The sequence below is a fragment of the Megachile rotundata genome, chromosome 5, assembly GCF_050947335.1.
Source record: "Megachile rotundata isolate GNS110a chromosome 5, iyMegRotu1, whole genome shotgun sequence".
NCBI lineage: Eukaryota > Metazoa > Arthropoda > Insecta > Hymenoptera > Megachilidae > Megachile > Megachile rotundata.
The window spans coordinates 13,775,350-13,798,869 of record NC_134987.1 but is presented as its reverse complement, the minus strand read 5'-3'; the positions used below and the strand labels follow the sequence as shown (position 1 = coordinate 13,798,869).

Sequence of the window (23,520 nt, the reverse complement as noted above, 5' to 3'; positions counted from 1 at the left end):
CTTATTTTACTTAGAGAAGCCAGATTTGCACTTGACTGTACGCGAGCACGCGATTCAATCGAAATCAGTTTGAATCTCAACGTTGGCTGCTTCGCATTTTAACGCGGACGGCGTATCGACAAAGAATAAGACTAATATGAAGTTGCTCGGAGAATTCATTTAAATTTCAATTATAATTCTTGTGTAACTAATTAACATTTTGAAGCTGGTAATAATCGGTTAAGTGAGTGGAAAATAACGGAAGAAATTATTTTGAATGATGCTACAATTATGGCAATAAGGTGGAACGCTACATTTGATTGACAAATTAATTCATAAACTTTTCAAAATGATCAACTGACTTTGATAGAGGATAGTTATATATATAATTTGGGATTTGATTAAGAAATCGAAGAAAAGAATTCTGAATATCAAAAAATGTTATAGTATAAGAGAATCTCAGTAGCTTTATATTAGACAAATTCTAGGTTGGTGACTCTATGTTCTGTTGACTCTACGTTCTAGCTTTTTCACGAGTACGAATCTTCCTAAATTTTTGTGGAACAAAATTAATTTTTGAAAGTGGTAATTTTATGAGATTTACTTGTCTGCAATGTAATATGTTTTGAGATCTGAAAGTTAAAAAATTCCACAGTCCGAAAGTTAAAAAATTCCAAAGTATCCAGGTGCTAAAGTTAACAAATCTTTAAAATCTTAAGATATCAAAGTATCGAAATTAAAAAATTCCATATCAAAGCAATAGACTTAAAAATTTTCAAAATATCAAAGCTTCAACGATGGGAAATTTCCATCTCAAAATCAGAAAATTTCAGAATTTCAAAATCTCTAGGTCCCAAAATAGCGACGTGCCAACGTCAACATACACAAAATGGCAAATTCTGAAATCTTGATTTACCAAAGCCGGAAATTTCAAAGTTCCAAAGTTTCAAAATTCCAAAGTCTAAATTGACTAATCAATACATCAATCACCGATAATTGCGTCGAATAAAAGTAAAAGAGAAAATTGTGAATACTCCTACAATTATAATAACAACGTGAAATAATTAAAAATTTACAATCCTAAAATAATAATCCTTGATGTCATAGTTGAATATTTTGGTAAAATTTTGAATGACACTATTGTATACGAAACCTGACATACACATATACATATAATATTTATCAATTAATACTATCCATATCTTATCTACACATCGAAAAATCAAAATATCCAATTATATTGATACATGTTTACCATACCTGAATCGCAATCTTATCAAAATACACAGTGTGTCTGTTCGATTATTCTCGGTCTAGACTGCTACTGAAAATTTCATGTATCGAGCAATTATTATTTCACTCCTGCAAAGGATTCGACTCGTTATTAATTCTGGAAACAGTTTTCTGGCAATTGTATGGACTCAGATCCACGTTCAAAAACATTAATTTTTTTACTATAAAAAAGACATTATTTTTTGAAGTATCAAAATTGCTAAGTCTCAAAATTTGGAAGTCCACAATTCCAAAGCCTTCAAGTTTGTGAAATTTTTAGGAGGCAAGATTTTAAACTTTTAGAGTTAACAAATTTTCGAATTTAATTTTTCAAGTTTAAAAATTTCAAGGTTCAAAACCCTCCAGGCTCAACAATTCAAAAATTTAAAAATTTAAAAATTTCAAAGTTGTAAACTCACTTATGCTACATCCACAAATTTCAAGGTCCACAAACTCTTGTCTAGACATACTCATCCTAGAATTTACAATCTACTGTATCTACATAATAGTAAGTGTACAAGAACCTCATCCTACAATATAACAAGAGTCTACCATCTGTTGTGTCTATAGAGTAATAAGTGTACAAGGACCACATCCTATAATATAACAAGAGTCTGCCACTTGCTGTGTCCATAGAGTAATAAGTGTACAAGGACCTCATCCTATAATATAACAAGAGTCTGCCACTTGCTGTGTCCATAGAGTAATAAGTATACAAGGACCTCATCCTACAATATAACAAGAGTCTGCCACTTGCTGTGTCCATAGAGTAATAAGTGTACAAGGACCTCATCCTACAATATAACAAGAGTGTACCACCTGCTGTGTTCATATAGTAATAAGTGTACAAGGACCTCATCCTACAAAACAACAAGAACCTACTGCATCCATGCAGCAATAAGTGTATATATCTTTTTTTACATAACAAGAGTATAATTTACTATAATCTACTGTATCTAATACTAGTACTGTACCCTTACCTTCTTCAGTTTCGTATTCGTCCTCCTCCCTGCATTCCGACAACCTCCTGCCCCAAGGATAGGGACTATGCGTCTGATTTCTGGAAGGTAACCTGTTCACGTGCGACAGAAAATAGTGATGAAAAAAGCTATCCACACCGTCGGAATCCTCGCCAGAGGATTGCAGCATATCCTTGAGAGCAGCCAACGAGGTAATAGTGTTATAATTAATAGCAGAGATCAAATCATCCTCGATATCGCTGTCGTCGGTGGTGTCGTCATTCTTCGACGTTTCCTCTTTCTTGGTTTCAGCCGCCACCGTCTTGATTTGCTCGGTTTTCGAAGCCTCTGTCTTGTCATCCGAACTAGTTTCGGACTCGTCGTCGGACGTGCTCGTCGACGTGGTGCTACTCGACGATTCCTCGTCCTTTTTACCGTCGGTTTTCTCCTCTTTCAGCTCGTCCTCGTCGGAGCCTTTACATTCGTCCTCGTCCTCCTCGTCGTCCTGGGACACCGCCTTCGATAATTTATTCGGAGCCTCGTCATTCTGGCTGTTCTCTAGATTCTTCAGGTTCTTCAACGTCTCCTGTTCGCCGAGGTTCTTGTTCCCCTTCACGTTGGTGTCCTCTTGACCCGTCATCTTGTTCTCGTGCTGATTATTGGCGGTCACATCACAATCGTCCGACTCGTTCTGTTTGTCACCACCGGAACTCTCCATCGAGGAATCTGAAAAAGAAACATGATTCGTCAGTTTAGATATCTCACGTCTGCTTCCATTATTATCGAATATGATTCAATTGGGAGATTAAAGCGTGCTATATTTATTTTCTGTCTCGTGCATTGATATGATAAATAGCTGTTATCTATTTTGGAATATCGATCGTTAAGTCAGGTGGTTTAGAGTTTGACACCTCTGGCTACTTTTGACTTTAGACGTTTAGGGCTATGTGAAGTTTTTATTGTTAACCCTTGATATACACTGAACTGAACTGATTTTGTAGTTTATAATTTTTAAATTATTTTAGTATATATCCACATTAACAAAAGTTTGAGTTTAGTAGCTTGAGTACCTGATGTACCATATGTCCTACATTTAACCCTTTGAGAACCACACGAAAATCGTAATAGATCCTAATTTCGTTTCCTTATAATTTGTATAATATCTTTAATGGTTAAATAAACTTTCGAGTATCTATTAATAAAAAATTTGTTCTCATTCTTTTTTGTTTTCAATACATCATAACCCTAACAACGATTCTTCCAAAACAACGGTCCTCCTAATTCTCCCAAAACAAGATTATTATCTCCTAACAATAAACTAGCGTACAAAGAGTACCGTTTAAGACGAGGGACCACTATAAAATTTGAACAATAAAATTCTGAATAAAGAACTATTGTACCTAATGTATTATTGAACCGCCTTAACTGCACAAGAAAAGTGCACATACCGCAACAAAAAAGGAGAAAGTTTTCAAAAGGAAGTCTCATTTTTGTGCGTGAAAGACTTTCTTCGAAACAGTTGATGATAGGTATACACTGTCTACTCGGCTATTCATGACCACGATTATTTCCGCCGCTTTTTCAACATTTTCCGACTGCAAAAAGTTCGCAATTTCTTTTGTGATCAATCAAAGAGGAAGTTGAAATTTTCAGAGCAACGAGCGATAGATAATCAGGGTAGTGCTAACTAGGACACCGAAAAAAGGTAAAAATAACTCGGTTGATCGATTAATTAACACCAATAATATGCTCGCGGTAAGCTGTCCTTATTTTCATTCCCGTGGAAAGTGAATATTTATAATTAGTCCGACGTTTACGTAAGTAAAAATACTGCCTGAATTTCCGTGCGGAGCATTGTTCGAAAGATATAATTAACGCAGGAAAGTAAATGAATAGAATCTTGTTTGAAGTGTTTTTGTGGGATAATTTTCACGTGACGTCAAAACGAGGGGTCTGTCGAAACATTTTAATTACACGATCATGAAATTTTTATGAGAAATAAGAGGAAGGGAAATATGTCAACAATGCTATGTGTCTAAATAAAAACTTAAGCGCTGGCCTATATAAGAAATACGTCCTTCCTTTTATTGACCAACAACTACGATCCTGGAAGATTCTTTAAGAAATGGAGTTTGTTTGCGCAGCAAACAGTGCAGGACAATTGCAAATATTTGAATGGAAGTTACCCCTTTTGCTATGGTTGGTTCAGAACTATTCTTGTACGTTTCTGTATTGAACTGTAAGAAGTTTGTTTACTCTTAATTTTTTAGTAAGTACAAATTGATTTTATTTAGAAAATTTTGTTTTTGATGAAGAGAGTTTGGATGTTTAATGTTTTCTTTTCTGCTTGCTGCATGAAATTTGGAAATTCGTTTATGTGAAAATTTGGTAATTTGGGAGCTTTTAAATTTGGAAATTTGATAATTGGATCATCTGAAAATTTGGAAATTTTTAAATTTGAAAACTAGGAGTTTAGGAACCTATGAATGTAGAAATCTAGGAATTTAGAAATTTAGGAATTTTGGTATTTAAAAATTTAGTCATTTACAAATTTTTTAATTTTGAAACTTATCTATTTAGTAATTTACGAATTTAGAAATCTAGGTATCTAGTAACCTAAAAATAAAGGAATTTAGGAACCCAGAAATTTAAGAATCTAAGATATGTTATAAATCTAAAAATCCATAAATGTAGGGATCTAAAAATTGGAAAATTTACTGTTTTAATTAGCAAGGAAGTGAAAAGTGATCGACAACAACTGCGTTAATTACCGTGACACACGAACTAAATATACACGCACCTAACCTAATATTATCGACTAAAGTTGAAACCGAGATTAATGAAGCAAACAAGGAACAAGGGTGAACAATACCATCGACTAAACTTGAAACTGAGATTAATGGAGTAAACAAGGAACAAGGGTAAACAATAATAAACAATACTAGAAGCTAAGAGGATCATAATTCGACTTTATGAATAATTGTTCTTCAAAAACTTTTCAAATGCTTTGTCATTATTTTTTTTCACTGACCTTTATTTTAATTTATCTATCTCAATAATTATACCAAGCTCGAAATATTTTTATTGAAATCATATTTCACAAGAAAAATAATAAAATATGTAAGCACAATAATCACATCTTCAAATTGTAAAAATAGAAAAATAGTTTTTAATTGTTATAATGAAAAGAATCGCTAGTGGTACATCTTAATAAAAATTATTTTAAGTATGATTACATTCATTTAATTTACATTTACTTCATAATTCATTGTATCATTAATAAAGTATTATAATAACAGAGTACTTAGAGTCTCTTCTTTTGTACTCAGTAAGGATCACTTTAATTACAATTACAAATACTTATTTATAAATTTTTCCTTCTCGAATACAAATGCAACAATTATATTTGTATTTAATTCGTTCCACCAAAACCATCCATTAATTAAACAGAGCTTCCAATTAAAATAATAACAATTTCTTCAATTAAAATTCATGCAATCAAAATAATCATTAAATGCATGAAAGATCCAATTTAAATATTACAGTCTCTTTAACAAATATATTATACTGACATATATTTATGTAACATATATTACATATGTTATATTACATATATTTATGCAATTATTTTTATATACATGTTTGTATATTTTGTGTATTGTATGGGTAAGAACTCTTTCATATGTGAACTCTCATATTCATATGAACCGACTTTTACATGTGTGCAGTTCTACACATATGCGTGCTTCTACACACATGTGTAAAGAGTCTTAGGTGTACTCTTACATGTATATGTATTTAAGAATTCTTATATGCATGTGCTCCTACATATATGTATGTGAAAAACTCTTACATGTATATACTCCTACATGTATGTGCTCCCACATATGTAAAAATTCTTATGTATATGTGTTCTCACATGTTCATGTTAGAACTCTTACTAGTATGTACTCCTACATACATGTTTAAAATTTCTCATACATGTATGTCCTCACATGTGTATGTATGTAAGAACTCTTACATGTATACTCGTACATGTATGTGCAAGAATTCTCACATATGTGTATTTATACATATGTATATAGGAAACTCTTACGTGTGCATACATACATGTACATACATTTGTGTAACATTCGCACGAAACATCGAAGATATTTTGAATTTCAAATCTCGTTCGTGCCAGAGAATTCAAGCAACGGTCACCGCGAATTTTCCAGTTTCGAAAAAAGAACCGGCTCATTCACCGGTTCGTTAAATTGGCAAATGCAATCGACCGATCAGTAAAAATCCCAGATTCGAATTCTGGTCCGGCAACCTGATGGACCGATTCTTTTTCTAGCTTTGATTAAATTCACCATTTGATTGGAAACCAAACTCCGGCCATCGAATTTAAAAGCGTTATCCACCGAAAAAGAACGCGAAATGCTCGCCGGTTGAATCGATCAGAGTGACGCGTTCAATCGATACGTTTGTGATTAAAAGAAAAAGACAAAAAAAAATAGGTGATTAGAGATGTACAAATGTTGTTTCTTGTATGCTCCAACGAGTAAAAAAAACGCTTTGTTGCATTCGTGAACACGTCACTGGCGCATTGCGGTAAGTACGCCCTCTATTTCGTAGCCGTGGAAACGTTTCTCTATATAGCAACTTTTAATATATAGGGTGTTTCCTTTATCTTGTCCTTAATCCGCTAATATCCGCAGTTTCGTATATCGCACACTTTGCTGTACTTTTTGTCATCTTAATTTGTTACTCTTCATTACATTTATTATTTCTTGATTATCTTACATTTTTAATAAATTTTTTATAAACATGTGCAATATACAGCATTGATACTATAAGTACTAATAAATTTTAATAGTTAATGGTCGTCTAATAATTAACTTCAGTAGAATTAACATTATTTATAGCATCATAAGTAAATACTTATGTGCCTCATAACCTCTTCAGAATTATTTTCATTTATAACAGAAGACACTATATTAAAAATAATCCAGCAATAAGTAATAAGATATGTACGATATACAGCATTGATACTATAAGTACCAATAACTTTTAATAGTTAATGGTCGTCTAAAAATTACCTTCAGTAGCATTAACATTATTTATAGCACCATAAATAAATACTTATATGTCTCATAATCTCTTCAGAATTATTTTCATTTATAACAGAAGACACTACATTAAAAATAATCTAACACTAAGTACTAAGAATTGAAAAGTTAACCTTGTTGTCCACATTTCAACTACTTCCACCTCCATTTACAATAATTCTACACATAACAATTTTTATACAAATACATCATGCAAACCAAGGTAATTTAATTATAATATTAAAAGAATAGTAATAAATACACAAATAATAATTCTGCTACACTTGATTGCTAAAAGCAAAATCTGAGATATGCTACCAGGATAAATATCTGTACCACTTTGGCATACATATGTAAGAACACACGACATACGAAGATAAAGTTCTTTCAGAACTTTGTACTTAAGATTCAGACGTATGTACTAACATTGAGATTCACGATCTTTATCCTACAAGGTCATTCGTACATTATGACTGCATCACTTATTATGTCAGACATGAGTAAATGTCTTCTCGCCGAAGGCTACAAAATCCTCACTATCAGATGAGCCCTATAATTCAGGTTGAATATCACTACTCAGTGGGTACTGTGCACGTGTATGGGTAAAGGATGAAGGTAGGTTTAGTAGATTCTTGTTATACTGCCTAGAAATTCCGTTGTAGAATGGGTGCATTAGATATGTTCAATATTTGGCCGTTGGGAGACTGGGGGTTTGACGATTTAGGGGTTTGGGAATTTGGGAATTTGAGCATTTAGGAAATTGGGTATTTGGGAATTTGGGAATTTGGGAATTTGGGACTCTGGGACTTTGGGGAATTTGAGAATTTGGGATTTTGGGAATTTGGGAACTTTAGAAGTTGGGGATTTGGAAATTTGGGGGATGGGGAATTTGGGAATTTGAGAAGTTAGGGATTTGAGAATTTGGGAACTTGAGAAGTGGGGAATTTGAGAATTTGGGAATTTGAGAAATGGGGAATTTGAGAATTTGGGAATTTGAGAAGTTGGGGATTTGGGAAGTTGGGGATTTGAGAACTTGGGAAATTTGAGAATTTAGGAATTTGAGAAGTTGGGGATTAGGGACTTTGGGAACTTGAGAAGTGGGGAATTTGAGAATTTGGGAATTTGAGGATTTGGGGATTTGAGACTTTGGGAACTTGAGAAGTGGGGAATTTGAGAAGTTGGGGATTTGGGACTTTGGGAACTTGAGAAGTTGGGAATTTGAGAAGTGGGGAATTTGAGAAGTTGGGGATTTGGGACTTTGGGAACTTGAGAAGTTGGGAATTTGAGAAGTGGGGAATTTGAGAATTTGGGAATTTGAGAAGTTGGGATTTTGGGACTTTGGGAACTTGAGAAGTTTGAAATTTGGGAATTTGGAAACTTGAAAAGTTAGGAATTCGAAAATCTTTCAAATAGTTGAGAATTTGAAAAGTAGGAAATTTAAAAATTTGGTAAATCTGAAATAAGGAAATCTACCAATTATAAACTTGCAAATTCATAATTTACGAATTTAAAGATTTCAGAATCAGTAAACTTAAAAATGTAAAAGCTTAAAAATTGTGTAAACTCTAAAATCATCTCGCTTTCATAGAACCATAAAAACATTTCTGGAACACGGTATAGAATATCTGTTCTTCAAGGGTCAGTCGTTTACAGACTTTTACGGATAATGTAGCAACAGGTACAGTTGGTTCGGCTCAGTAACAAAGTTGCTTGTTCCGCAAGGATGCGAAATAGATTTAGCTCAATCGGTATCATCTTTAATCCAATATAAGACTATACTTCCAATATGGATTACATCACATGTTTTTTATACTTGCATATTCTAGAATACAAATATCGTGCAATGCACATTTTTTCTTATGTAAATATTACTTCAATTTATTTCATTTTTATGATACCACATAAAATATCAAGTAATAATATGTAAATATTTTATAGTATAATATGTAAATATAATTTAATATAATAATACAATATAATACGTAAATATTTTCGTACCGAAAAAATAATTCTGACAAAATAAGTAATTATTGGATATAAAATATTAGGGGTATGTAAAAGTTTCCTTCGGTCAAGTATAATTAACGCGAAATATTTGAACTCTAATACGAAATAAATAACGGTAAATCGATATCGGGTTGCTTTTCATTCATAATTAATTGTGCATAATTTCATTTTTCAACATTAATAATGTAGGGAATGTAACATAATTCGGTTTAAGTAATATTATGCGACGTAATATATCATACAATGTATTAGGCGAGGAACGATGGAATTTTTCCAGAAAGCGCTAGGTTTTTGTTTTAACCGACGTGTCCAAACCTGCACGCGTGCTCGAGGGAGAGTTTTACGAGACGCCGCGACGTAAAGACGTATCATTTATATTTATACTAATCATCATTACAGTTAACTTTACAACAAAACCTATAATAATACCTCTATAAATAGAGCAAATTTGTTAAACGAAATAATTTCATAAATATTTTATAACTGTAACCAAATAATATATATAGATATACATATATATTTTTTTATTTATATACTGTGCATAACACTATGATACAAAGTATTATACAAAGTACACGTACGTACATTTTATTTACTTTTCTATTGCTTGTACATACGTGTATTTTACACAAATCCCCCTTTTATTACAATAACTTACCATATTCGTATATAATAAATTATATTTTCTGACAAATTTGTATATCACAAATTATATTTCGTCACAAATTATTTTTGTAATTAACGAATTATTATACTCACATACCAACTTCAATTATAAAATATAATAAATAAAATTAATTTAGAGGCACTCGTTAAATGCACGTTCACCAGAATAATTTTATCATCAAAACTAACCGAAATAGTAGATAGTGTTTGCAAAGTAAATGAAAGCCCGATAAGATAAATAACTTTCCACGCTGTCGTACATACAATACATATCAGCATGAATGCAACGAGACCATAATTCGTCAAACTCGAGTAAACTGAACGACATTAATCGATACAAGTTTCCAAATCGTCAGGAAACATGAAACTTGTTGATGACGCATCTTGTACGTCCTACATCTCTCTAATGAAACGGGATGACATCACACGCGCTTCGCGAACGAAATATCACTGCTCAAACATTTGTTGCAAACATAACATTTTAAATAAAGCGAATTATTACGATAGGTTCTCGGGTATTGCGAGTTCACTGTTTAATTGTTGTAATACAGATTATGCACATTGGTGACCATGAGAGATTTTGATAAGGGAATGATGCAGATAAGGTCACTCTATATGTTGGCTGTCACTGGGAAATTTTCAAGATTTCATTATTTTTGTATTTATTTTAGTTTTCTAGATTTTATTTGAATTTGAGGAATTTGGAAAATGGGGATTAAGAATTTGGATATTAGGGAATTTGGAAATTTGGGAACTGGGAATTGAAAATTTGAAGATTTAGGAATTTAGAAAATTTGGGAGTTTCGGAACTAGAAATTTGAGAAATTTGCGAAATTTTGGAAATTTACAAATTTTGGAATTTGGAAACTTGAGAAATAGGAAATTTTGGAATTTGGGCAATTTGAAATTTGGGGAATTTGGAATTCGGGGAATTTGGAATTCGGGGAATTTGAAATTCGGGGAACTTGAAATTCGCGAAATTTGGAAATAGGTGAATTTGGAATTCGGGGAATTTGGAATTTGGAGAATTTGGAATTTGGGGAATTTGGAATTCGGGGAATTTGAAATTCGGGGAACTTGAAATTCGCGGAATTTGGAAATGGGGGAATTTGGAATTCGGGGAATTTGGAAATGGGTGAATTTGGAATTCGGGGAATTTGGAATTTGGAGAATTTGGAATTTGGGGAATTTGGAATTTGGGGAATTTGGAATTTGGGAAATTTGGTATTTGGAAATTGTGAAATTTCAAAATTTTGGAATTTGGGAATTTGAGAAATTCGGGAATTTAGGAAATTTTGGGATTTAGGAATTTAACGAACTTGGGAACTTGAAAAATTTGAAAATTTGGGATTTTGAAATTTGGAAAATTTGAAAATTTCAGAATTCAATAAATGTGAGAGTTTAAAAATTTGGAAATTCATTTCCACGCTTTTCATTCTCAAGAATCAGAAATAAAGGCAAACAACACCGATAAATTTCTCACTAATGACTAACCCTAACTCAGACAATCACTTCATATTAACAAAATAGTAGTCCTCAAAACAATTCTTAAAACTGTAATATTCACCTCTCCTAATTTACAAATGTAACTAATCAAACATTTTCAACAAATACAGTATTTTCTACAGTACTCCCTACAGCATTTTCACGAGAACATAAAATATAATTAAAAAGAAGCAAAGAAAAGAATACTCATAGACCTAGTTAATTTCACAAATAAGTTATTCTAAAAGGTTACCAAACAAATACTCGTGTTAAGCGTAATGAAATTCACTAGATCGAGCGGTGTGAAGTTCGTCGAATGTTCTCTGTCTACTAACTGTGTTTTTGGTTAGGAGAGACAAGGACGGTAAATAGGATGCTACGACAAAACACACATTCTCCCAACCAAAACTCCTCTGCGAAGAAGTAATATTTCGACAAGATTTCTTTTGCATACTACTCTCAGAAGTTTAATCTAGGTCGGTACGGAGGCCGTTTTTGGAAAAGTGGGACGCGAAAAATTTTCTTCTATAAGAAATGTTAGTTTTCAGTTCATAAAATTGTTTTGGACGAAATTGCAAAATCGGCCTCCGTACCGACCTAGATTAAACTTCTGGGAATAGTATGCAAAAGAAATCCTGTCGAAATATTACTTCTTCGCAGAGAAGTTTTGGTTGGGAGAATTCAATACATCCGAGTCGTTTGAATAACAACATGGCCGCTGGGATATCGCGCTGCTTGGTGCTGACTGGGTTCAGGCCTGGCTATACGTACATACATATGGCACCCCAGAGGGTACCGCTAAAAGGGCCCACCATTAAAAAACAGTTTGCATCAAAACTAATAGATGATAGCAATCGTATCATGATATTCTATTTTCAAATGTATTATGTGCAAACACAAAATATTAATTCCAGAAATAATATATAATAAATTAGTTATGTTTTGTTTTTTTTAACAATTTTCCCGATCTTTTCTACGATATATAATTATTTCCTTTTGAACGAATAGGAAATTATAACGAACAAATAATGAAATTAACACACTAATAAGTTAACGAAGTGATACCATAAAAATAATAGTAAAAAGAAAAGAGCAATCTTTATGGAGCGCCAATCTACGACAAAGTTTGAAAATCATATATGACACTCGGTTACACCTTGCTCTTCATTCACTTTTCTATCGATTATTGCGAAATGAGCACGTTTAAAATATTATACTTCTTTATTTTATTCTTTCGTAGCAATAGCCGATACAGAACTGTCGTCAACGATACAATTCATCCTGATGACACACTCATTCTTTACTGCGAAGAAACGTCTCATTGGAAGGGGAATTGCATTTGTACACAACACATGAACAGTCATAACCTGCCTCACTATTTCGATTTTTATTTTCATAATACGTAATTAATATTGTACGTGATTAGGATCTCTATTACATGTATTAAATATTATTGTACATGTATGCTATTAATTGCAGATGTTTTATATCTTGTAAATAACAATTATTTAAAAACACTTTGAATTTATTTTAATATTATTACTGTTAAATAATCAGGATCGGAAAAAATCAAAAACTAATAACACACTTCCAATTACAAATTAATTATTTAACGTTAAACACAAAGAATACACATATTAACTATAAGATTAATTAATAATGCCGGGATAACTTTCTCATACACCAATTTACACTGCGCGCGTTTTCATTTTACGAACAAGGAGAAGGAAGTGCATTTTTCAATTATTTTTTTTATGCATTTCTAACGAAATGCATTGCTCGCACTGCAAGATGACGCCACATGCTATATTTATTTATAATTTCACAATTACAAAAGAAAAAAAATGAAAAACGTAACATGAAAAGAAACCACGTTTCAGTGGGATCGAACCTACGACAAACAGGATGCACAGATTACGAGGCAGGACTCCTCACCTCTCAGCCAATTGTTTACTTAGAAAAGTGTCTTACGTTCCGACACATAACAGACTACGACGTAAGATGTTACGCGTACATCGATGACTTTACTCCAATAAGATATTGCAAGTACATATAACTGAAATTACGTCGTGTTTGGTCTCATTTTAATCAGGAAAATGTCACGAATATGATGAAACAAGTTGTATACAAAATAGATCAAAAATAAAAAAGTTAGCAATGCATAAGCATTGCAAACAATTGAACAGACTTTTGATCTTTGCCGACTGCCACGACCGCAGTGTCTCTTTCTTCTTCACTCGCTATCCTCCTCTACGTCAGAAACTTTTATCGTCAAATCTAAACCAGTAATTATGCTTCAAATTATATCGTGTTTGGTCTCATTTTAATTAGAACAACAAGACGAATACGATGATCAAAGTTTCATTCACGAAAAACCAAAAATAAAGAATTTTGATTTTTGAATGCAAAAGACAAAACACGCACGAGTCTTTCTTGTTTGCCGACCAATTCAACATTCTATCTGTCTTTCTTTTCCATTTGCCGATCTCTTTCACGTTAAAAATTTTAATCACCCGAAACACATTACATATTTCCTATACCTGACCTTTGAATATTTTTCTCTTGCAGGAATAGTATTAAAGCAATCACATAAATTATTTTTGTATATAACATTCTTTTATCATTAAATCTATATCTATCTTACAAAATATGTAGAGTTATGGTAATTATTACAAACAGTGCATTTTATTAAAAAAGTCTTTTTATTATTCATATGCTTTATTTATAAATTTTTGTCTCTTATGTTTTTAATACAACTAACTATTTCGTCTCGTAGTAGCAATCGATTTTTCTCTTATATCTGCGTTATTTCTTCCGAGGAACGTGCAAATGTATATACATCTTATATTTCATGCGATACGGTATCTTCTTCGAACCAGTTTAGCATATATGATTTCAGACTAAATAATAAATAAATTATTCATAAATCTTGCGCCGAACGTCCATCGCAGCCAAATTTTGAATTAGTTGTACGTGAAAAAATGACTAATTTGCTGAAAAAACAAACTAACAACCATAAACGGTTATTAAAAATATATTCTTTTATTTCCATAAAATTGCAAAACAAAAATTACATGTGCATACATCCGCATATAAAAATTTTTTAAAAATCGATGCCGCGGGCGCCCGCCGACCTTGCTACGGCACCATCGTTTCGCCACGCGTGCCAGAAAACGAATTTTGCCTCGTCTCGTGAAAAGAAAGATACATTGGAGAGACAAGGATCTATCTATCCTTGTCTATAGCTTCCCAGTTCGCCACCAGAGGTCCCCATTATCGGATTTTGGCTTTCTTGAAAATCATGGCATTACGCTTAACGAATAGAGAATTCGCATACCCCCAACAACAGCTCGATCTGGACCAGTCTGGACCACCTAAATTGATCTCCGGTCGCGTTAACCTCGATGCAACGTCCGATTTACCGGAAGTAGAAGCGCGAACACCTTCGTTTAATAGAATCTTGACAGAAGTAAAGCGATGGCGTGGACAAATATCGCGGGAACATATGCGGATCTTTGGCGGGTGGCCAAACTCGTTTCGCGAATACTTGTTTACCGCGTGCTAGAGAATGACGTAAAGCTCTATTGGGCTCGTGGACCGATCCGGAACACGTGACGACGTAAATACGTTCGCGAACAGTCATCCGAAGACCGAACTCAAAATGACCCAACGACCAGACACGGCGATCTGATTGGTTCGTTCGATCAAACATCCATAAAACCAGCCGCACGCTCGGACTCGGATCATGTTAGATTTCACCACGCGTGTACGTATGTGCACACACCTTGTGATGAAACGCTAGCGATCGTAACGTGCTGATAACGTTTTATTGAACGCGTACACGCGTTTACACGACAAGCGAATATATCGCCGACCTTTACGTAACTGTGTTAATGAAGCGATTGAAAGTTCACTTAACTTTCGGCGATTAAATGACATGTGTCGGATAGACTGCAACTCTTTCGAGATACTTCCGGTTCCTCGGGAATGTAAAATTATACTTTGTCGCTGGTCAGAGTGTCAGGTCCGAGTACAGGTTTATTTAATATCGAGGCTGACTGGTGTTAATACCGGATTTAACGGAGGGTTAAATTAGATTACGTTTGGATTAGTTTAGATCAATATTTTTTAACCAAGGTTATCCTTCGGTAGAGATATGGGGCTTTTAACTGAGGAGTAATTTTGGACAGTTACGGTTTTATTAGTATTTAGATAATGTTAGAAGATTGAGTTAAGGTTGGGATTAGAATAGGTTAGGTTAGAGTTAAAATCAGATTGAACATGCAGTTCGGTTAAAGTTAAGATTAGGTCGAAGTTAAATTAAAGCTACTGGGTTAGGGTTAAGGTTAAATCGACTTCATGCTTTGTTTGGATTATAATAGTGTTAGACTTTCATGATACAGTTGGGTCAAAGTTAAGATTACGTTGAAGTTAAATTAGAGCTACGACTAGATCATAGTTAAGTTTAACTCTACTTCATGCTTCAATTAAATTATAATAGTGTTAGACTTATAGTTAAAGTATACCCAGACTACTTAGATTAGGTTACATTAAAACAATATTATGACAGAATAGTTTAGGATTAGAGTTATGAGTACCTTAGGCTCGTTTAGGATTTGTTATGACTTAGTTTTAGGTTACAGCGTTAAGGTCAAATATAGAGTTTAATTAATCCAGTTTATAGTCAGATCAGTTCAGGGTTAGATGAAGCTGGATCAGTCCAGTTTTTGAACATGTTACGTCAATATTCTGAGCAATAATTTTTATGGACCGATATGTTAATTACTCTCTTGTCTGCTAAAAGAATTAGCTTTCTCTGCTACACAATAAAAGAGCATATCAGTAAACAGACATTCGTGCACATCGCTAAATATTGCAGATATTCATCGAACAATAAAGTGCTCGCACATGATACTTATTACATTCGCTTGATTAAAATAACATAAACGTAGTCATAACGTTCGTAACCGCATTTTTAATAGAATCCCGTGAAATTGAAGATTATCGATCTTCCTTCTCTTGTTGCGCCCGGGAATGAAAGTATGTATCAATTTCACGGCAAACATTTTATGTAACATCTAGCAGAAGTTACGTTACATTGAATATCGATGTCACCGGTTATCACGAAAGCGCCGAGGAAATACACCGTGGACTTTTATCGGTCGTCCAAGGAAAATGTCGGCTTTGCAGATACGTTCATTTCGCTCGCGTGTAAGCGGCAAGAACAATAACAGCTACGTTTGAAAGGGCTAGGTAGTTGTAACAGAAAACGCACGGAAAAAGTGAAAGGTTCCTTCAAAGCATTCGAACGTTCGCTGCTGTCATTATTGACACTGTACACCTACGTTTTCTAGATTCGAAGTGTATCATTTATGCACGAAATCGATGATGCTCGACTGAAATAGTTATTAATTATAGCTATTAAAATAGTCGGTAAAACAGATATTAAAATAGTCATTAAACTACTAGTTAAAGTCACTAGAACAGATATTAAAGCAGTTATTAAAATAGTCGTTAAGATCGTTTAGTTTGAAAGTTTTATGAATTCCTTTCAAGTTATTAATTTTTTATTATTAATTACTTCTCTCTATTTCACTATGTTTACGTGTATAATATTGCAAACTAATTTAAGAAATATTGATTTCCAATTATGTAATACAAATTATTGAATAGTGTGAGTGACCTTTCAAAAGTATGCCATTTTCCCATGTACGTGAAAGAAGCGATTCAAAAGTTAGACAATCACGACGAAAATTGCGTTCAACATTCACGGAAACTAGGGCAGAAACAGTAAGGTCAGTATCTGTGATAATAATGCAGCGAGATAGAAGCAACGGGTCTATCTCTAGGAATAATCGAACATTTCGTTTCTTGTATTGTCATCGACATAACTATGTATCGACTATTTCGCCGTACAGCGAAACAAGATGTAAATATAAAAATAGAAATGGTTATGAACTGTGACTCATATTTCGCGATGCATTTAATGCCAGCTGCTTTTAGGAGTAAGTGCTTCACTATAAAACTGAAACTGTAATTCTACTGTCAAGTATGAAATATGCTCAAGTGAAATGTGTAGAATCGATAATCCCTCATTGATGGATGAAGAAGTTACAAAGAATAATATAAGCAGGTTAGGGTAATCTGAGTACTTCATTTTTAGAGTGTAGTCTCGCTATATGGCTCTTTCTTAAAAGGTCCGGTAATTGGCTTTTTTATTGCAGGTATTTAATTTTGAAATTTAAGTATTTTAAGTATATGTCTTCAAATGTAGGAACTCAGATATTTAGAAATTCGATATACACATTTTTAAAATTTGCAAATTAATGAAATTAAAAATTAGAAAATTTCCAAATTAATAAAATTGAAAATTCCAATATTTCCGCATAAATAAATTTGAGAATCGGAAAATTCAAAAATTTTTCAATTTAAAAATTCGTAAACTTCGAAAACTTGAAAATTTATTGTAACTCCTTCCCCTATATCGCCATTTTCCCCAGAAAAGCCTCTCATACCTCCCTAAATGATCCGCAACATATAATTGCATAAGATAATCCGAAATTCCCATCGATTCGATATCAAACAAGAAACGAATCGAAACGAGAAGAACCATCTTTCACGCTCCACGAACTTCAAGCGTATAAACGATCGGATCGAAAGTGTCGCTAAAAAGTTACGGTTTTTCTTGAATTTATAGCTCGGCTACATCCACGTTATTCGATCAATAACGTAATCGATTCTCTTCTCCCCTAAAACCTGTTAACGATCCAATCTCCTTCGCTTGATGGCGGGGTGCAGACACGCGAACGTACACTCATCGACAAAAATAATACGAACCAACGCCTTTACATACCGGGTGACACGTAACAGACACGAATCGGGGACACGCTATAACCTACACCAGACGAGGAACTTCTTTTTTAACTCCTTACATTATAATTTATTTGCCAGATGCGTCAGTCAAAAGTGACTGTACATAGCTATAATATTAACCCCTTGCCCTATATTGCAAATGGGTGAAAAATGCCACTACTCTTTTAAAACTTTTTTACTTTATTAGTTCTCTTATAAGAGGGCGTTTGAGTGGGATTTCCCCTCATTTTGTCTCTTTAAAATTTTTTAAATTATGAACTTTTATGGTTCGGACGTCTTGGCTCTTTCGCTACTGCATCAGAAACGACCCTCAGGTCCCTGCAATCTAAACGTCCATTTAAGGGTGGTGACAAACAAACTTGTTTACCTTATATTGTTTTGGTCAGGAGATACAAGGACAGTAGATATTAAGTTTCCAAAAATATTCACAAATTCGTCTTCATAATTCTAGTATTTTAAAACCAAAAATTTTGTGACACTTCTTTTCAGAGATATTCTTCACACTATACTTGAGAGTCGTACAGCACCAGATTTTGCAATTGCGCTTTAAAAATTTTTTACAAAACCTTTCTACATGCCTTCGTTCGTTATGAAGTTTTAAGGCTATAGAAATTATAATTAGACCTAAATTTCAAGTTGAAGAGAATTAAAAATTTCAGTAAGGGTTGTCACATTTTAGCTGTGAATGTCACGAGTCAGACCTAAGCACGCCAAAGTGTTAAAAGAGATGTTAAGTGATATTAAACTAGATATTGCATGTTTCAAAGCTGTTAAAAGATAATTATCAAGAGACGTATACAACTTCAAATTCGTAACACTGTAAATTGTTTTGAGTATATTTATTTTTTAAAAGGTACAAATAAGTTAATAATAAATAATGTTATGTAGCGTTTAAAATAAAGTGTACAAGTTTGATTTTCTAAGTGGTTAAAACATCGTAATATGATAATAATAATATATGTAATATACTAATATATGTATAGACCAATATACAGTATAGTTACGATATAAAAGACATTATTTACTTCATTAGATTATTGTCATGCATACAGTATATACTATTGTTTCCCTCCGAACAAAGTTGTACAAAAAGAATTCAGTAAACAAACACAGTAAACAAACATTGAACAGTACGTTCATTAATAAACAAAATGACAATTATCAGGCTCTATATATTGGAGTCCACATATATCACCGATAAGTAATAATAACTAAACAACAAAATGTATGTCTACTTCATAACAATATAACGATACTAAGGTATTAAAAATGTTAAATATATTATCCGCTCACAAAAATAGACCATGGGTCAGATTTGACTCGCAGACAAGCGTATACCGACCCTAAAACATAACAAACTTTAGTTTTCTGTCTACTGTCCATCATATCATTGCGAAAGTATTTCTGGAAGTGAAATCGATAAAGGTCAACGTACCTAAAGAGTTACATGTACCTTTCCGCAATAATTGGATGATCGGGTATCCGGAAACTCGGTTAAGCATTAAAAACGAAAGAGTTCTGTGAACTCGACGCTTGTTAAACCAAAAAACCTTAATTATCTAACAGTTTACGACCGAAATAACGTTCGAACGATAAAAATGTTGAGGATATGTTAGAGTTAAATTTATGAGAAGGAAATCGTTTCTGTATGAAATAGTGTTCTTTATGGTGTTATTTGATTACTCGATAAATAAGTTGCACATGAGTTGTTTATTATACAATCGAAAGTGTGAAGCAACCGATACGGATATAGATAATACTTGTATACCTAAGGAACGTCTGAACAACTGAACACACAGGTTTTATGGAACACGCGTTGCATGAATGCTGGTCAACATTAAAAGCAAACAGCTGATTCAAGGCTGACGCCCACTGATGTCTCACGTTTATGTGATAGTAATGAGCTCTCGCGTTTCAGCTAACCTACGACCTACCTTAAGCGATGACTTTGATGGTCATGCACTTCGTGATATCTACAATTCTCCTTTACTTTGATTTCTCATAACGAAAATATTACTGGTTTTGCTAGAATTTTACGTTTGATGCGTTAGGGGATTAAGCTTTGGATTTTTGTCATGTTTGATGCATCAGTGATGTGAGCTTCAGTGGATTTTTACGTTTGATGCATTAGTGGATTAAGCTTCGGATTTTTATGTTTAATCGAGTGGATTGGGTTCCTAATTTTGTACAGTTTGCAATTAAACACTTTTCTAATTATCTACACATTTCTACTTTACATTGTAATGTAATATAATACACTCATCAGTAAGATGACTAGGACTCATCAGTAGGATTGATCTAGCAGAACGTAGTGTTACAAATTAAGGAATTACGATGGATAGAAAAAATGTAGTATAATTGTGGTATAATTAAATGTAGTGTCTGATAATTTGAGGCATTAGAAATTGGGGAATTTGAGGCCCTGGAGTGTAGAAATTTGGCAATTTAGGTTCCTAGAAATGTGAGAGTTTCGGTTTCTAAAAATTTGTATATTTGAGAATTTATGACTATAAAAATTCCAAAGTTTATGAATTTAGATATTTAAAGATTTGGAAATTTTGATACTTGAACACAGTAAAAAAATTTAATAAAAAGATGTAACCTTGTTAAAAAGAAATATTAATGCATACAGAAAAAATTCCTTTTTAAAAAATTTCAAGAAATAGACTTCAATTAATTATTGTATCAAACAATGAAGTGGCTTAACGCCTTATTCATCAGTCGTAGATGAAATGGACAAGCATTATCGATTTATAACTTAATAGTAATTAAAAACTAGATGGACATATGATCCTCTTATATCACACCTATATTTTATTACTCCTATTCAGTTATAAATGAATCATTAACGATCAACTGCTTATTAACTGGTTTCCAATCAATAACCGCTGGCATCAAGTAGGCGTAGCCCCTCGTTGGATTATAAATTGCATAATTTTGAGGTAATGTGAATCATTAGTTGGTCATAATTACTTTAGTTTTTATTTGTTTCTAATTTCAAGTTTTTATTCATTGACTAGGTTCATTAACTAGGTTCTTTATTTGTAATGAGATGGATGTGTAGTTTTATTAGTAGCTGGGAAATTTGTGGATTTATGGATTTGGAGATTTGGGGATTTGGAGATTTGGGGATTTGGAGATTTGGGGATTTGGGGATTTGGAGATTTGGGGATTTGAGGATTTGGGGATTTGGAGATTTGGGGATTTGGAGATATGGGGATTTGGAAATTTGGAAATTTGTGGATTTAGCAATTTGGAGATATAGTTATTAGGGGATATAGAAATTGGGGAATATAGAAATTTGGCGATGTAGAAATTTGGCAATTTTGGAATTTGGTGATTTGGAAATTAGAGTATTCAGAAATTTGGGGATTTGGGAATTTGGTTATTTGGGGATTAGGAAGTATTTAGATATTTGCGTGCTCGAGACTTTGGTGATTTGGAAATTCGAAGTAAGTTGAGTGTTTGGAAATTTGGGATTTTTAGAAATTCATGAATTGAAGATTTGGAAATTGGGAATTTGAACATTTTTTAGTTGATAAACTAGAAACATGAAAATTTGTAAATTTATTAATGTGAAGATTTGCATGTTTATAAATATTTACTAACTTAGAGATTCACTCATTCTAAGACTTACAAGCTTAAAAATTTAGATATTCACAGATTTAATAACCAGTATATTTGAAAAATTCTCAAACATGAAAACTCAAAAATTATAAAAACATTTTCAAATCCCAGCTAATTCGAACAATGAACTTATGAACCTATCTAAATATAGAGCCCCATTTCAAAAAATAGTTATTACCAGCAACATCGTCTAGAAAAAATGTTATAAAATAATCTACCTCCCTGTCAGCAGGTGATTAAAAATAGACAGCAGGTTGAACGTGTTAAACGAGGTGTTGGACTACCTTCTTCGTTCTTTTCCGCGAATAGATACGATAGTTTAAATACTTCGTTATCATTTCGCGTGATTTTCCATTAGGATGCCACAACAAGTTTCATACAAAACCGTCGACAAATTTTAGGAAATGATTCTTGTTAATGAAATTAACAAAGAGATTAATGAAATAAAGTTGTTCGATCAAGATTACCGATAAGATTATCTATAGATGATCCGAGAGGTAACAATAAAAGACTGAACAGGCATTTACGATATTTACAGTGATCTAATCGTACATGAGGTATATAGTTTAATCGTATCGCGACATAATCATAACTTTTACCTTTACGTAATGCGATATTCAATGCCACGAAAGTTTTGTTCAATCTGTTCGCTGTTAATTGGCAAGCGACGACGGTTATCTAACGTTATTTTCGACGGAATTTTTTGGCATGATTCGAAAGCAATTTGCCAGCAATTAAAGCGTTCCTTCGATAAAACTCAGATGGGACGAGGAGTTAAATTAACCGTATTGCTGTCGTCGGGTTAGTATCTCATTAATTATTGCTGGTAGGCGTAAGGTAATTATTCAGCACCGATTACGGAAGAATTTTACATTCCGCCACGTGCTTCCTGTTCCTTCTTTTTCCTTTACTTTCTTTTTCTATCGATATTCGAGATAAGCTTGTTTTATCTTTAACTGTTAAAAATGAAATTTACTTGCAGGTACATTTTATATTATTTTAATTTTTTTTATATCTGAAAATTTATCTTTAATGTGCAAATCATTTTAGCTTTTGTTATATCTGAAAATTTGACTTTAATGTACAAATTATTTTAATTTTTGTTATATCTGAAAATTTAACTTTAATGTGCAAATCATTTTAACTTTTGTTATATTTGAAAATTTAACTTTAATGTGCAAATCATTTTAACTTTTGTTATATTTGAAAATTTAACTTTAATGTGCAAATCATTTTAACTTTTGTTATATCTAAAAATTTAATTTTAATGTACACATTATTTTAATTTTTGTTATATCTAAAAATTTAACTTTAATGTAGAAATGTATAAATGACATTGTTTTATCATCTTCTTTTCGACTAGTTGTCCAGGTAGATATATTAAGAAAAACATGAACAGCTTCTTAAAGAATTTCTTATCTAAATTTTAGCAGAAAATATGTAGATTTAATTCTTTTGGAATGGAACCTAACTCTACCATGATAAAGCTTAAAATAGACACTCTTATGCAAACGAAATCGTTAATTTTAAAACACGTGTAAAAATGAAGTCTTTGTACT

General features: G+C 32.8%; 1 protein-coding gene across 2 annotated transcripts in view; it reads right to left on the bottom strand.

Annotated features, from left to right (window-relative positions):
* The window catches only part of SNF4Agamma (SNF4/AMP-activated protein kinase gamma subunit), a 157,486-nt gene that overhangs the window by 118,511 nt on the left and 15,455 nt on the right, over positions 1-23,520 (bottom strand). For both annotated transcript variants that reach the window (XM_012292977.2, XM_012292981.2), the window contains exon 2: positions 2,232-2,936. In XM_012292977.2, coding sequence (XP_012148367.2) covers positions 2,232-2,928 — 697 coding nt within the window. In that variant the 5' untranslated portion in view covers positions 2,929-2,936. The remainder of the gene's footprint in view (positions 1-2,231; positions 2,937-23,520) is intronic.